At 39.6% G+C, this 17,430-nt stretch overlaps 1 protein-coding gene across 1 annotated transcript in view; it reads right to left on the minus strand.

Moving 5' to 3' along the window:
• Window positions 1-5,302: 5,302 nt before the first annotated feature.
• The window catches only part of LOC120779885, a 73,483-nt gene continuing 61,355 nt past the window's right edge, over window positions 5,303-17,430 (minus strand). The window contains exons 3-4 of the mRNA XM_040112237.1: window positions 5,547-5,690; window positions 5,303-5,392 (exon numbers count right to left, since the gene is read on the minus strand). Of these exons, the coding sequence (XP_039968171.1) occupies window positions 5,303-5,392; window positions 5,547-5,690 (234 nt within the window). The remainder of the gene's footprint in view (window positions 5,393-5,546; window positions 5,691-17,430) is intronic.

The raw sequence follows: 17,430 nt of genomic DNA on the forward strand, positions 1-17,430 counted from the left end.
ATCTCGATTATCACTTTATCATGCGAGAGTATAAAATGTTCGGTGACACCCGAACTTAGCTCTTCCTTACTTGTTATCATTTTAGTTTTATCATTTGAGTTTAACAACATGGGATTTATTATCCCTATCTTTGCAAGGTAGTAGTTGAAATTAAAGTTTCAATTTCATTCATAATGATCCTTTTTCTTGCAAGCAACATTTCATACAAGTGACCAGTGTCGATCTGTAGAGCTTTTGAGTTTTTAATGATGTGGTTAACCGTTTCCGTCAGTTCATTTATCTTTTCTTGTATCCTTGTGTTTATTTCTACCTGATGTCGCTCTGAGTCTACGAGTTCCTGTTGTTGGAACTTTAAGTTTTCAAAATCGTCAAAGTCAGGCGTACCTGCGATAACCTTTAGGGCAGTACCCAAAACGTTAATGCTCCTAGCCTGCCTGTGATGGATGTCCACTGTTGTCAGAAGCACCTTTATATGTGCAATGTCTGCGTCGAGTAACATTCTCATATGGGATAGAGCAGTGTTTCCCAAAGTGGGCGATAACGCCCCCTTATGGGCGCTGCAGGTATCAAGGGGGCGGTAAGAGACACAGAAAGAAAATGGGGGCGTTGTGTAAAGGCCTGGGGGGTTATTTGTAATTTTATTTAGCTAGGAGGCCTCGTAGACAACGACTACATGAGCTCTCGACTCTCAACAACAACTTGTGAACATCAACTAATATGAATTAAAATATTGCTTAAACTCGGTTCTATATTTCTCTCCGAGTAGTTCATATATCTGTCCTATGTTATTGAATATAGAAAAAATGAATGTCATGTCAATCGGTCGCTCCGTTTCATAACAGGGCATCTCGACAGGATAGAATTTATAGAATACTAACTGTCAAACGTATTGCTATTGCCATTGCCAAATCTGTATGTGGGCATTTGCTATCATAATATAATCATTTGCGCAAAGGTGTAGGGTAGGTGGGTTCGAGCTGATGTAGGGCATGCTTTGAGCTCTTGAATAATTTATTTTATCACTTGCGAAATGACGTCGGGTAGGTAGCTGATGTAATGCACGTTTTGAGCTTTTGAACTCCTTAAATCTTTTATGTGGAAAATAAAAAAAGGATTTTTTTCCTTTCTTACAAATGTATTTCTGGGAAAAATAAGATAATACGAAAAGGAGAAAGATCCTTTTTTACAAATGTATTTCTTGGAAAAATAAGAATTCATATTTTTGGACTTGGTTTTGCGCGCAATAGATGAGCATTTCTTACGCCTCCTTTACACTACTCGCGAAGTTAAACGTATTTCTCAAAGCAAAACAATGTCGGAAGTAAAAAAGAAGAGACGGCAACACTGTGCGGAATACATTAAATTCGGATTCATTGCAAATCCCACAAACCCATCCTCGCCTTTGTGTCTTCTATGTCTGAAAACATTTTCGAATGAAGCAATGAAGCCTTAAAGACTGCAAGATCATTTGAATAAAATGCATCCAGATAAGAGAGACAAGAATGTAGCATATTTTCAAGACCTAGAGAGGAAGCATAATACTCAGCCAAGTGTAGCAAAACTATTTTCGGCGACTGCTAAGCAAGATGACGGCGGACTTCTATCTTCATACAATATCTCTTTGTTAATTGCTCAAAAAGGCAAACCACATAACATCGGAGAAGAGTTAATATTGCCAGCAATAAATATGTAATAACTACCGTGCTTCATAAACCAGCCGCAGATATTATCTTAAAAATCCCTTTGAGTAATAATAATAACGAATAAATGAATTGATGAAATGGCTGAAAACATTGAAGAATCATTGTGCGATCACCTGAGGACAAGTCAATTCTCAATTCAGCTCGATGTGTCCGCTTTACCAACTAATGAAGCATTCTTGTTGTCTTACGTGAGTTTTATTAAAGATGAGAAAATATGTGAAGAATTATTATTTAATAGAAATTTAGAGACCGATACAAAAGGCGAAACCATATTCAATATATTGGAAAAGTTTTGCGATGAGAAAGAAATTCCTTTGAAAAACATTATTTCAGTTGCTACGGATGGCGCTCCGGCTATGACAGGGTGTCATAAAGGCTTCATAGCGTACTTAAAAAATAAAATTCCAGATGTCCTTGGTGTACATTGCGTTATTCATAGACAACATTTAGTTGCTAGAAACTTAAGTGAAAAACTATTTGTATTTTTCACTACCTCACCCTTTGCGACGCACTTCGAGTTCTTAATCTTCACACTCACCTTTTCGATGACCACCAAGTTTGGTTTTATAAAAACTGGAAAAATGGATTTGCTTCAATGTGTATACGAGTGCACTAGTATAGGTACTTATATTGCGGTTGTATTTTGCTTATATACAATTTTAAAAAATGTTTTGTAAAATGAGTAGCGGTTGATAATTCCGACTCGGGATGAACAATGAGGAAAAATTCACTTTTAAAGAAATGCTGGTAGCGGTTGATAATTCCGATTCGGGATGAAAAAATGTTGAAACTGGAGAATGGTAAAAACGCCGTTCAAAGATGTTCGCACACGCGCAACTCCGACTTGATGAAAAGGTGTTGAAACTGGAGGATGGACAAAACGCCGTTCAAAAATGTACGCACACGAGTAACGTCGACTTGATATGAAAAATGTTGAAATTGGAGGATGGAAAAAACGCCGTTCAAAATGGTTCGCACACGCGTAACTCCGACTTGATGAGAAAGTATTGAAACTGGAGGATGGACAAAAACGCCGTTCAAAATGGTTCGCACACGCGTGACTTCGACTTGATGAGAAAGTATTGAAACTGGAGGATGGACAAAACGCCGTTCAAAAATGTTCGCACACGCGTAACGTCGACTTGATATGAAAAATGTTGAAAATGGAGGATGGAAAAAAACCGCCGTTCAAAATGGTTTGCACACGCGTACTGGTATCTGCTAATATCGAAAGCGAAGAGAGTTGCTGATCTCCTTTTGGTTCCTTTTCTTCCCTTTGTGTGTGGAATCAGCTGGTGTGATGTGGTTGATTGGTGTGTAGTGGAATGTGGGTTGTAAGCTCTGATGATTGGTGAGGTGAATATGGTGCAGATGCGTGTCGGTGTTGTGAAGTTGAGTGGATGTGGTGTGATAGTTTGGTGTATGTGTGGAAGTACGGGGGAGGATGCTCATTTATACATCCTGGCCCCCCTAGGCCCCCCTAGTAGCCTCTGAAGTTGTTGCAGTGTTGCAACAACGTTGCTGAGGCCTGTCTTACGACGCGCTTGCGGCCTAGGATGGCGCCTCCGATGCGGGGTGGCATGGTGATGATGGCGCCAGGCGCGGTACTCCTCCGAAGGGAAGGCTTGCCTTCGCGGTTGCGGTCGCGGCAGTCGTCGGCTGGCAGTACGGCCGCGAGGGGCATGATGACGTTCGACGTCGAGGCCGGTACTGCGGTGGAACATCGTGTGATGGTGACCCATACAAACCTGGCACTGATACCCGGTGGTGCATTCGCGCGTTAGATGGGTAGGCGCCAGACAATTCAAACAATGACCGTGGGCCTGGGCGACCTGCTGGCGTTGCTGAGGTGTCATCCCCTTGAAGATGCCACAGTGTGGCAACCGATGTTGTCGTCGACACAGCACGCATTGACGCTGAGGCTGCGCTGGAGCTATTGCTTGCGGCTCTCTGCGCGGAGCCGATAGAGTATCTTGGGGAGGTGCGACAGCGATGGTTGTGCGCGGCGCTGCTACTGGGGTAGCTCTAGGGCGCGGAACCCTGATCGGGGTCATGTGGATCGACCCGTTTCTTTTGGTTTTGGTGGGTATTTATTTATAGTGGGTAAGTTTATTATTATATTTTTTTGTTAATTTCTTGTTTATTAGTTCGGTTACGTTTCGATTTTATCTGCGGTTGGCAAAAAGCATAATTTAACGAGCGGTCTGGTCAGCGTTCCCGATCGTGTACGGAGATCGACTATGCGAATGTGACCGTCGGAGCCGTAGTAGAGATTCTCTATGCGAACAAGCCTCCATTCGGTAGGGGGGAGACAATCGGCATTGATTAAGACGCAATCTCCAAGCTTAGGCGCATTTTCTGTTATTTTCCATCGGTACCTTCTCTGGAGGTCCTTTAAATAATCATCTTTCCATCGGCGACTGAAGTCATGATGGAGAATTTTTATTCTTTCCCAAAGATTTAATAAGGAAAGCGACTCATCGCCTGGCTCAGGTGTGGCCAGAATAGGCGCTCCTTTAAGAAAATGCCTTGGCGTGAGGGCAGTAAAGTCTGAGGGATCTTGCGAGAGTGCAGCGAGAGGCCGTGAATTAAGAACGGCTTCAATTCGAGTTAAGAGTGTCGTGAATTATACATAATTAAATTTGTGGTTGCCAGCTATCTTTTTAAAATGAGATTTGAAGCTTTTTACAGCTGATTCCCATAAACCGCCCATATGAGGAGCGCTTTGGGGAATGAATTGCCAATTGATACCTTGCGGAGCGTATTTTTGGACAATGTCAGGTGAGACTTGTTTCGTGAAGTCCACAAACTGTCTTTCTGTAGCTCTTTGAGCTCCGATAAATGTTTTAACATTATCGCTCATGATTTTTGATGGAAAGCCTCGTCGTCCGACGAAACGAGCAAAAGCCGCAGGAAAAGCCTCCGTCGTCAGATTCGTACATAGCTCAAGGTGTACTGCTTTTGTCGTGAAACAGACAAAACAGCCACACAGCCTTTCATGAGGGTAGGAGACCTTAGCATGGATGCCTTTATCATAAAAGGCACAGCAAAATCTACACCTGTAGTGGTGAAAGGCAGAGCAAAATTGCAGCGTTCAGGTGGAAGTGCTGCCATAATCTGCGATCGCATTTTCTGCTTATGCATAGTGCATATTTCGCACATGAAAATGCACCTCATAATTTGGGGCTTCTGTCGTGGTATGTACAGCTCTTGGCGGACCATATGTTGCATGAGGCGATGTTCGGCGTGGACTATTAGTATGTGGATATATCTAATAAATAAAGTGGCGAACGGACACCTCTCTGGTATGATTACAGGGTGGCGTTCATTATACTTTAGGCTTGAATTTGCAAGTCGACCATTCGCACGACCCTTCGTGTCTAGAAATGGGTCTAGAACTAAGAGTGAGCTCTTTTTATCAATAGGCTTCGATTCTCTTAGTAAGGCTATATCGCGGCTGAAGTAGCGCGTTTGGGTTGATGCGATAAGAGCGACTTTTGCTTTTTGTGAGTCTTGGTGCGTCAATTTATCGCAATGGAGATAAGTTGCTCCTTTAACTTTACGTTTGAGCCGCTCTAAAAACTTGAGCATATAGGCAACTACTCGGAGGGCTCGGGGGAACGATGAAAATTGTTCAAGGATGTCGGTATCATCCAGTGTTGTATGATAAGTGTCGATTTTTCGACTTTCTGGGGCAAGTATGTTGCGCATGGGCGATTGTGGCCAAGAATCGGGAGATTCTGTTAACCATCGGAGGCCATTCCACCAGAGGATAGATTTGGCGAGATGCAGAGGTTTGCATCCTCTTGTACCTAGATCAGCAGGATTGTCATCACTGGCTACGTGTCGCCAAGTGGCTGATCCTACTAGGTCGAGCATTTGAGACGCTCTGTTAGAAATATAATTTTTCCACGCATGTGGTGGTTTTTCTAACCAGGCTAGAACTATCTCGGAGTCGGACCATAAATATAATCTGTATTTCGCCATGTTTAAGTTGCGAAATCGCTTTGTGTACGCACATATATAGTGGCACAATATGACTTTTCAGAGACGTCGCAGAAGCCGTGTTGTTCCGCTTTGTATTCGGGAGAATAGTTTACCCAGCGTGGAATTTGTATCGTCGAGATGTCGTTCAAATTATTAGCGAACTGAGACCATTTTTCTAAGTGAAAAGGTTTCACTTGTTCGTCCCAGTCGGTTCCGTCTATCCGTCATAATTGTTGGATTAGGATTTTCGCTTGTATCATAATTGGCGAAAGCCATCCTGCGGGGTCAAAAAGTTTTGCCACCGAGGAGAGGATTTGGCGTTTTGTAACAGCGGATAATGCGGATATGGACTCAGTCGTGAAAACTGGTCCGATATCGCATTCCATTGGATGCCTAGTGTTTTTGTTGTACTTTCCTTTTCAAATATAAGGAAATTAGTATCCAACAAATGGTCTTTAAGAATATTTTTTAAAATATTGGGGTGATTGGCTGTAATCTTTTTTAAAGGAAACCCTGCGGTATTGAGGGCATTTGTTACCTGTGATAAGGTCTCTTATGCTTGCGGAAAACTGTGGCTTCCAGACAGGATGTCTTCTGCATACGTTTGCGTTTTTAAGACTTGTGTTGCTAGTGGAAATTCTGGCTTTGTGTCCTCTGCCAGTTCGTGTAGTGTACGAGTGGCTAGATATGGGGCACAGTTGACGCCAAAGGTAACTGTTTTCAGTTTAAAGTCAAGCAGTGGACTATTGGTAGATTTTCGGAAAATAATCCGCTGAAAATCTTGATCATCTTTATGTACGAGCATTTGTCGGTACATTTTTTCGACATCCCCATTGAATACGTATTTGTACATACGCCGGTTCAATATGAGGAGCATTAAATCTGGTTGGAGCGAGGGTCCCGTAAATAGAATATCATTTAGGGAATTACCCGAGCTAGTGGATCGTGAGGCATTGAAGACAACTCGAACTTTTGTTGTTTTTTTCTCAGGCTTTACTACTGCATGATGTGGCAAGTAGAATGAATAATATTTGCCTTTTATGGTTTTTTCACATGGGCTTACTTCCTCCATGTGATCTAAATGGAGGTCACCTTTTCTAAGTAGGTTTTTTTCCATACTTAGAAACTGCTGTATTGCAGAGGTGCGAGAGTGATCTAAGGAGAGTGTGTCTGGAAATTGTTGTTTTAGTGGTAGTCGTACGACATACCGGCCATTACCTGATCGAGTAGTTGTGGCTTTGTAAAACTCTTCACAATACTGATCTTCAGGAGTTGTAATTGAAATGGGGGTAGTTCTTCTAACTCCCAAAAGTTTCTCAATTGTGAATTGAAGTACTCGTTTAAGATTTCCTGAACTTGAGTTGTCATTGCTGTGACTGGTTCCGCAACTAGTCCACTTAGGACCCATCCGAAAATGGTATTTTGCGCCAGAAGTGTTTTCGAAATTTTTTCAACCCCTTCTAATATGATTTGCGGTATAAGGTCGCTGCCTATTAGGATGTCTATTTGAGCTGGTGTGTTGCAGTTGGGATCTGCTAACGTCAGGTGTGAAATTTTATCCCAATGCTCGCTATTTATTTGATAGCTTGGAAGCATGTTTGTTAGTTGCGGTAAGACAATAGCATTTGCTTGAATGCGCTTATCCGCTTTGGGGGAAATTAGGGTAATGGGGCAAATTTTACTTGAGTTTTGTACTACTCGTCCGCCTATTCCCGTAATTTCATAGTTGGCATGTTTTGTTGGCAGTTTTAGCCTATTTTGTGCCCTAGACGCTATGAATGATCGTTGCGATCCTTGGTCTATTAGGGCTCTTTGTTTGAACAGTTCTCCTCGATGTTCGATGGAGACAACTGCTGTGGGTAGTAGTACTCTACTATGATTTTCGCTGTGTAGCGTTTGAGTTTTTAATGCCTTTGAACAACATGGTGTCTCTTGGCAAATTGCTGGAGTTTTTGTTTCGGGAGTTGCTGTTGCAACTAAACCCGTGGTTTTTTTTGAAAAAGCGCTGCTATGAGATGTGTTGGGAAAGTTATTGAGATGTAACATAGAATGATGCCTTTTGTGGCAATATACGCAATTAAATTTGCTTTCGCAAGTATTAAGATTGTGTGAGTGGGACAAGCAGTTTGTACAGAATCTTTTTGACCAGACAAAGTTGTTCCTTTCATTGACATTCATTTTTTTAAATTTCTCGCTAGCTTTTAACTTATGCCCTCCAGAACATAGTTCGCATGACGTGAATTTATTTTGTTCAGACGTGAACGATTGTGTTTGGAAAAAGCTTCTGTTTAAATGATTGTTGCTTCCGGCTTGGGGTCTATCGAAGCTTCGACTTAAGTCTTGTTGAACGTTTTTGTTCTGACTACTTTTTTGTCTACCCTTTCCGCAATTTCGTATTGGGTAGTTAAGAAATCTTTCAGCTGCTGCCACGTTGGGCATTTTCTTCTTGATGAGAGCGATTGCTACCACAAAAGTAATGAGGCGGGACATATGTTTACCAGAATAGGATCCCAATTGTGAGTGGGAATATTTTGTGTCGATAGAACCGACAAACAATTTGAAACAGTGGATTCTAGTTTGATGAATTCTTCACTGGTTTCTCTTTGAATTTTAGGCAAGTTCATAAGTATCGTTACTTGCTTGTCAACTGATATTCTCTCATTTTCATATCTTTGTCTTAAAGCTTCCCAAGCTAAATTAAAATTATCGTCATTCAATGCGAACTGCTTGATTATTACGCCTGCTTGACCTTTAGTTTTGTATCGGAGGTGATAAAATGTTTGCGCTTGTGATAATTTTGGATGGTTTATGTACACGGCTGTAAACATGTCCCGGAAGGACGGCCATTGTTCATAACCTCCATGAAATATTTCCGTATCACACGCTGGCACATTGAGAAGAATGCCTGAACTTGCCTCTTGGGCTTGCAATTGTGGTAACTCTACTCTACTGTGGGGAGTAGGTGCAATTGCCTTCATAAGTTTTAATTGATTTGAGATCATTGCTTTTGTGTCTTCATAGCGGTCTAAGCAATTTTGCGTGTCCAAAAATTGTTAATAGATTTATTTTTTATTTCTAGTACCGATTCAGAGTTGTCCTGAATCGGTGAAGATGCAAATCGAGTGCAGTATTTAATCAAGCTGTCACTTTCCGAAATGAATTTTATTTAAGAAACGTCTCTCCCCCTTTTTTTGCTTTTTTTTGTCATCAGTATTCATTTTTGCAATTCTTAAGAATTCTGCTTTAGATTCTTTTGAATCAGTGGTCATTCAGAAAATTTCTTTTAATAGAGATATTACCGAAAACTCTTTTTAATCAATAAGAGTTGTTATTTCCGTAAAATTGGATGAGTAAAATATATATGTTACCGAACGCTCTTTTCAAAAAATAAGAGCTTTTACTTCCGTAAAAGAATATAATAATGCGTTTATCGCTTGTATTTATCTCGTTTGTCGAACCCTTTTTTTTATTTTTTTTTTTTTTTTGTTTTTTACGGATTTATGAAACTAGGTCAATATCCTTTGTACATACGTGTTGATTTTATGTGCATATAGTATGCGTTAAATAAAATATGTGCAAATATGCTTGTTCTTGTGTGACAAGGAACAAGATAAATGCTAGGAATTCGCCAAATTGGACTTTCAATATATGTATGTATGTACAAAGGTAATTTGCATGTAAAATATTTACTTTGTTTACCCAAGGTTGTTTTGGTTCACCGCACCGTTTATGAACTCGTATATTCTTATTTTGTGTTGTATCCTATGTTTATAGGTATATGTAGGAGACTCATTTGAATTCATCTCCTTTATTTTACTTCACTTCACTTCACTTCACTTCACTTCACTTTACTTTATTTTACTTTATTTCACTTTACTTCTAGAAGTTTATTTTAAAGAAGCACAGTGAGTTCCGATCGTCTCAATGCCGCTTTCTCAACTGAACTCTACTTGAGCGAGCACAGCGCTCAATGACCACGCATTCCTTTCATACTTAAAACACATAACGGTTCCATAATAGTTGTGTTCCTTCTTAGTTCGCGGAATACGATCGGACCTCACTCAGTAACAGTATCTCTATCCTGTTACTATGCTTATTTGCGCATTTGCAAGACAGCGTACCGCAATATATGCCGCCTATGCGTCGCCTGCGCCGTGCCTGACGCTCTGGCACACTTACTTACAAAATATTGCCACTCCGGCATACGCATATACACTGACCTACAAAATAATTTTACTAGCGCTCCGACACGGCCTTCCTGACAAATCACACGTCCTCGTGTGCTGACTTTAAATCAAAATATCGAAACGCGTCAGCTTTTATTTATTTTTATTGTTTACAAACATTTCATTAGCTTTTCTTTACATAAATTTTGAGGCATTTAGACAAAAATAAGCAAATTGGTTTCTGGATAACATTTCACAAATTCTTTTCATTACATATTCTTCTTAACCATACTTAACAATTCATACTTAAGTAATTAGCTTAATCAACTGGTGTACTTCCTTTTACACGCAATTACCGACCCCCGCCATAACAGGTCCATCTGCTATGGTGCGGTCATTTTATCCCCTCTTGGGATTCCAAAGCACTTACTGTGCCATTCTTATCTTTATTTCCCACTTGGGAACCAGACGGATCTCCTCTTGAGTCGTCCAAATCCTCATCAACCTCTTTACTCATCTGTCTATTTGGCAATGCTCTCAAAAATTCATGCGCATACTTATAAGTTCTATTGCTTGTTAAAGATTTTAAAACATACCTATCCCCATCTAGTAGTTCAATTATTTTAAACGGACCTTTAAATTTTGGATCAAGCTTGGTTTGATGACGCTCTTCGTTTTTTAGCAAAACATGGTCTCTCGTGTTATATTTTATTATTTTTGCCTTATCCTTATCAAACCTACGTTTGTCGTAACGGGCATTAGCTTCCATATTTTCCTTAGCTTGTTTTCTTAAGGATTCTCTATTAATTAAATTATCCTCTTCTTCGACTATTGGCAATAGGCCAAAAGGTCTAGCTTCCCTCCCAAATAGTATTTCTAATGGACTGACCTTTGTTACTCGATTGGCTGTACAATTCATTGCCAACTGTACTTCGGTTAAAGCATCTTGCCACGACCTCTGACTGGTTTCGACGGCGGTCAACATATTCTTAAGCGTGCTCATAATTCATTCTACCTGGCTGTTTGCCCTACTCGCACCTGTAGCAATTAAGTGTAGCTCAATTTTTTGGGAAGAACAAAATTTACGGAATCCTGAGCTTGCAAAATTACGGCCCTGATCCGCTATAATTCGGCTAGGCACACCAAACAAACACACCACGGCTTTAACGGCTTTGATAGAACTTTCAGTGTCTATGTTTAAGGTATGATGAAAATAAACAAATTTTGTGAACGCATCCACTAAAACAATTACGTACTCCTTTAAGTCGTTTTTTCCACTCATTTTTCCCGTTATGTCTATGTGCACTGTGTGCCACGGAATGTCTACCTTAGGAATTGGATGTAATTCAGCCTGTATTTTACCAACTGGTGGCTTAGCTAATTTACAGGTGATACAATTTTCGACAAACCTACGAACGTACTTGGACATATTTTGGAACCAATAAAATCCATAGACTTTATCCAACGTTTTCTCCCAACCTAAATGCATAATAGATTCGTGGGCGTGATTAATTACTGCCCATCTAAATGCCCTAGGGATTACAGGCAAACATTTGGTTTTACCATTTCTTTGAATTTTTCTATATAAAACTCTTTTTCTCAATTCATAGGTTTTATCTAAATTTTCTGGCAATTCGTTATTTTTCAACTTAGCTAATATCTCCGCTACCTCAGGATCACGCTGTTGTTTAGAAACTAGCCAATTATCAGTTAGCTCAGTTAATTCAACCCGTGTTTCAACTAATTTTTGTAGAATTTTCTTTAGTCAGCGGATTCCTTGATAAAAAAATCTACATGTGCCATTCGTTCTCCTTTTGTGTATTGGATATCAAAAACAAACGATTGTAGGTCCGATTTTGTACGACCAGCTCCTAACAAATTGCAATCGGTAAATACTACAAATTTACGTCCTTGTAAATAATGACGAAAATGTTTAATGGCATTGACGACTGCCAAAGTCTCAAGCTCATACGAGTGGTATTTTGATTCTGCAGGTGATGTGCATTTGCTAAAATATTCAACAACATGTGGCTTTTTGTCTACTCTATGTAGCAATATTGCCCCATAACCAATTGAGCTGGCATCTGTATGCAGTTCTATCGAATGTTGAGGGTCGAATATAGTTAGCACCAGCTCCTGTGTTAAAACAGATATTATCTTTGAGCGTATTCTTTCATGCTCTAACAACCAAACAAAATCGGAATTTTTCTTTGAAGTGAGTGAATACAAAGGTTTTAAAGTCTCTGAAAATTTTGGCACAAACTGCCGAAAATAAGAAGCTAGCCCTATAAATTGTCTCAATTGCGTTACCGTTTTGGAGGTAGCAATTCTGTCAACGCTTGAATTTTACGTGGATTAGGTCGAATTTGTCTATTGCTCACTTCAAATCCTAGATATTCTATCCTAGTTTTAAGAAAGGAACATTTTGTTATATTGAATGAAAATCCGGCTTTGCTCAAAATTTCCAGCACAATCTGCAATCTGTCTAAAGCTTCATCTTTCGTTTCGGCCACAATCAAAACATCATCGATGTACACGATGGCATAAGTATATGCAATATTACCCAATGCCTTGATTATAGCGCGCTGAAACACAGACGGAGCATTTTTTAAGCCAAAAGGCATAGTCAGAAATTCATATTGACCTTCGGTCGTAACGAAAGCGGTACGCTCAATTGAATCTGGATGTACCAGTATTTGGTAGAAGCCGCTAGCCATATCGAGACATGAGAAATAGCTTGCCCCACGTAACCTAGCGATCTGGTCAGAAATTAGAGGCAATGGGTATTTGTCTGCAACTGTGTTCTCATTCAAAGCACGGTAATCTACACAAAGTCGATCACTACCATTTTTCTTTTTTACGAGCATCATCGGACTAGCGAAAGGTGAGCAACTGGGACGAATAATATTAGATTTCAGGAGCTCATCTACCTTATAACGTACATGCTTTTTCTCATCTTCGCTAAGTCTATATGGCCGACGCTGAACTGTTTTTTGTGGATCTATTAACCTAATTTCCAAATGCCCTGTTGTTACACGAGTCTGTGGTATTCCTTCTATAAACCAATCAGAATATCGTTTCAGAATGCCTTTTAAAACCGTTTTATCTTACTTACTCAGGTTGTCATAGGAATCTACAACATTTTCATAATTCGTAAAAGTTACGACATCAACTCTTTTTGTTTTGTAAATACTGAACTTTTCAGCATCTATTGTTACACTAAAGCCCTGACTTAAAATTTCGCGGCCTATCAATACGTCGTATATCAAATATTTATCCATTACAACGTGTAATAAAGTCTCTAGGCAATACTGTTCAATATTTATATTAGTAAGTATTTGCAATGTACTACAGATGGAGTCGTTACTTATACCATTTAATTTTCCAATACTGTTAATTCGCTTTCCCTTAAATTTATCTGCAACACTTTCCTTGACCAATGAACATTCAGCGCCGGAGTCAAAACAAAATGGAACGGACTCACCTGATAAATTTATTATACCCCTTGGCGGGGCCACAGTGCAAATGTCCACTCGTTTCTCATAGACCTTCTCGTTCCCACTGGTCCGGATTTTAAGACATGAAGTAGCGTAATGTCCTATTTCGTTACACTTGAAACATCGTATATTGGACCGATCTTTCACTCCAGCATAGCTGCTCCCGTTCTGATTGTTTCCTTTTGCATTCTGTCCTCTTTCAAGTCGACTACGGCATTCGGCAATTTTATGGCCAATTTTCCCACAATGATGACATTTCACTTGAAACTTAAACTTCTTCCGCTCTGGGCCGGTTGAGTATGAATCTTCTTCCGTATTACGCTTCTTAAAAGCGAGGGGCTGCAGTTGTTGTTGTAGCTCATTGCGGCTTCTTACGTTGGTCGTATATACCCATCGCAACAAACTATTGTCGATTTGCGCCATGTGTCCCAATGCTACCGACACAGCGATTTCTTCCAAGTCCTTAGCTTTCCACTTGGACATGAGTGATGTAACAATTTGACTGCCGTATTCTGCGAATCCCTCTCCAGATTTTGGACGACCATTCAAAATATTAAGTAGAATCGCTGAAGTTGTCTCCACTCCCACAAAGCGTTGAATAAATAGCTCTTTAAATTGTGTCCAGGTTATCCCTGCGAAACATATTTGGGAAAACCATTGTGATGCGCTGCCGTCTAGCGCCTTGCTTAATGCTATCACAAGTGCGCCACCTTCCAAAGTATTTTCAGCAAATATCAGGTCGACCGTTGTACACCATGCAGAGCCGCCCGCTCCAGCACAATCGGGATTAAACTTCGGCAAAGCAACGTGGACAGGCCTTGCGTCTGCTACCGGCATTGGAGTCTGCATGGACTTAATCATGTCCATTAGATTTCGATTCTGTGCTTCAAGAGCTGCGAGGATCTGGCCCGGATCTTGAACTGTAGGCTCAGCCGATCCCACTTCTGATGTAGGAGACTCATTTGAATTCATCTCCTTTATTTTAATTCACTTCACTTCACTTCACTTCACTTCACTTTATTTTATTTCACTTTACTTCTAGAAGTTTATTTTAAAGAAGCACAGTGAGTTCCGATTGTCTCAATGCCGCTTTCTCAACTCAACTCTACTTGAGCGAGCCCCGCGCTCAATGACCACGCATTCCTTTCATACTTAGAACACATAACGGTTCCATAACAGTTGTGTTCCTTCTTAGTTCGCGGAATAAGATCGGACCTCACTCAGTAACAGTATCTCTATCCTGTTACTATGCTTATTTGCGCATTTGCAAGACAAAGTACCGCAATATATGCCGCCTATGCGTCGCCTGCGCCGAGCCTGACGCTCTGGCACATACACTTACTTACAAAATATTGCCACTCCGGCATACGCATATACACTGACCTACAAAATAATTGTACTAGCGCTCCGACATATACAAACGTTTGAGATTATACGGCAATCTACATAATTCGCGTTTATGTATTCGCGTTTGGAAATATGCGCTAAAACGCTAGGGTATGTATATATTTATATACTTGTATGAAAGTATGTACGTATTTATACGGATACGTACATATAGATATATGTATATGTATAAATAAATTTCCTTTATGTTCCTTATGTTCAATCCGCTTGAGGATATGTATATATGTATGTATGTTTGTACTTATTCTCTTTTATGCTATATTCTTCTTGCTATTTTTTTCTTTGTGGTTTGTGTGTATTGTATACACGAAGGTAAGTTTAAAAAAAAAAGCAAGGAATAATAATTTATTTAGTCAAATTTATTAAAATATATATATATGTATATACGCTGTGGATACATATATACATATATATTATGTACCGTATTGGTTTCTACCGGTACTTAAATTTGCCGCCAATTTAGAATTTTTAAACACCGTTTTTATTAAACGGGTTTAATTCCTTTCGGTTCTTTTATATTGACCGTTTGTGCAGTGCTACATACATATGTATATACACATAATAAATGAAATCAAAAGTGGAATTGATGCACTCACTCGGTTTTTCCTCAGGGACTTTGGGTAGAGAATATATATAAAGGTGGTGTGCTACCTTTCCTAGCTTCTCTAGGTGGGAATTCCTTCCAAACCCCGGCGTTCCGCTTTGTTGCGTTGATGGTTCTTGATTTTTTTTGTTTAATTTGTATTTTGGCTTTTTTATTTATTTGTTTATTATGAGTTCGCGCCCGTATTTTAATTATTTGTTTTTAAGTTCGCACCCGTATTTTATTTAGTGTTAGTTTGCACCAACTTTTGGTTCATGTTTTATTTGTTAATTATCACTATTTTGTGCATACATATATGATATGTAGCTTTAGTATGTATGTATATTATTTAACTGCACTATTTTTCTGTTACTTTTTCACCACTCTTTTTTGTTTCGTCACATACAAGTACGCATGTATGCATGTAGATTTATGTACCACTTCGTTTTGATATATTTTATTCTCGGTGTCACTGAACTTTCATTTGTAAAAACTTTTTGCTTTTTTTTGTTGTTGTTTTACATACATATATATATATTTTTTCCCAATGTGCATACGCGTGCACTAGTATAGGTACTTATGTTGCGGTTGTATTTTGCTTATATACAATTTTAAAAAATGCTTTGTAAAATGAGTAGCGGTTGATAATTCCGACTCGGGATGAACAATGAGGAAAAATTCACTTTTAAAGAAATGCTGGTAGCGGTTGATAATTCCGATTCGGGATGAAAAAATGTTGAAACTGGAGGATGGTAAAAACGCCGTTCAAAGATGTTCGCACACGCGCAACTCCGACTTGATGAAAAGGTGTTGAAACTGGAGGATGGACAAAACGCCGTTCAAAAATGTTCGCACACGCGTAACGCCGACTTGATATGAAAAATGTTGAAATTGGAGGATGGAAAAAAACACCGTTCAAAATGGTTCGCACACGCGTAACTCCGACTTGATGAGAAAGTATTGAAACTGGAGGATGGACAAAAACGCCGTTCAAAATGGTTCGCACACGCGTGACTCCGGCTTGATGAGAAAGTATTGAAACTGGAGGATGGACAAAACGCCGTTCAAAAATGTACGCACACGCGTAACGTCGACTTGATATGAAAAATGTTGAAAATGGAGGATGGAAAAAAACTGTCGTTCAAAATGGCTCGCACACGTGTACTGGTAGCTGCTAATATCGAAAGCGAAGAGAGTTGCTGCTCTCCTTTTGGTTCCTTTTCTTCCCTTTGTGTGTGGAATCAGCTGGTGTGATGTGGTTGATTGGTGTATAGTGGAATGTGGGTTGTAAGCTCTGATGATTGGTGAGGTGAATATGGTGCAGGTGCGTGTCGGTGTTGTGAAGTTGAGTGGATGTGGTGTGATAGTGTGGTGTATGTGTGGATGTACGGGGGAGGATGCTCATTTATACACTATTTCAATCACTGCAATATGTCATCAAAGCAGTCAATAAAATCCGCAACAGCTCTTTGAATGATAGATTATTTCATCAACTTTGTGTTACATATGACGAGGATTTCAATCGTTTGTTGTTTCATACTGAAGTTCGTTGGCTATCAAGAGGCAATTCTGACTCAATTCTACAACCTGTTTGACTTTGTTATAGAGTTCTTGGAAACTAAAGATACAGAATTTCAAGACAAGCTCATAACATCAAAGAATGATATAGCTTACATGACAGACCTGTATAAATTGTTCAACGACATGAATCTCCAACTGCAAGTTTAATTAAAACAAAAAACGTCGTTGTTGCTTTCGCAGCCAAACTGCTTCTACACAAAAAGAATTTGGGCAGGCGTGAGTTTCACAATTTTCCGAATTTATCAGTATCATGCAGTAACGACGAATTGTTTGCCTACTGCCAACATTTGGAAAACCTCCACATTGACTTCACCGAACGATACCAGGACATTTTGAACTTGGAAATACCAGAGTGGGTGTTGGATCCGTTTTCAAATGTCAACACAGCAATGTCACCTTAGCTGGAAGAAGAACTTATAGAATTGACAACAAACGAGGAAATAAAAATCAAGTTCAAAAATGGTTACCAAAAATTTTGACTACAAAAACCGATCTCGCAATTGTAC

Source organism: Bactrocera tryoni, unplaced genomic scaffold (genome assembly GCF_016617805.1).
Source record: "Bactrocera tryoni isolate S06 unplaced genomic scaffold, CSIRO_BtryS06_freeze2 scaffold_11, whole genome shotgun sequence".
NCBI classification, from domain to species: Eukaryota; Metazoa; Arthropoda; class Insecta; order Diptera; family Tephritidae; genus Bactrocera; species Bactrocera tryoni.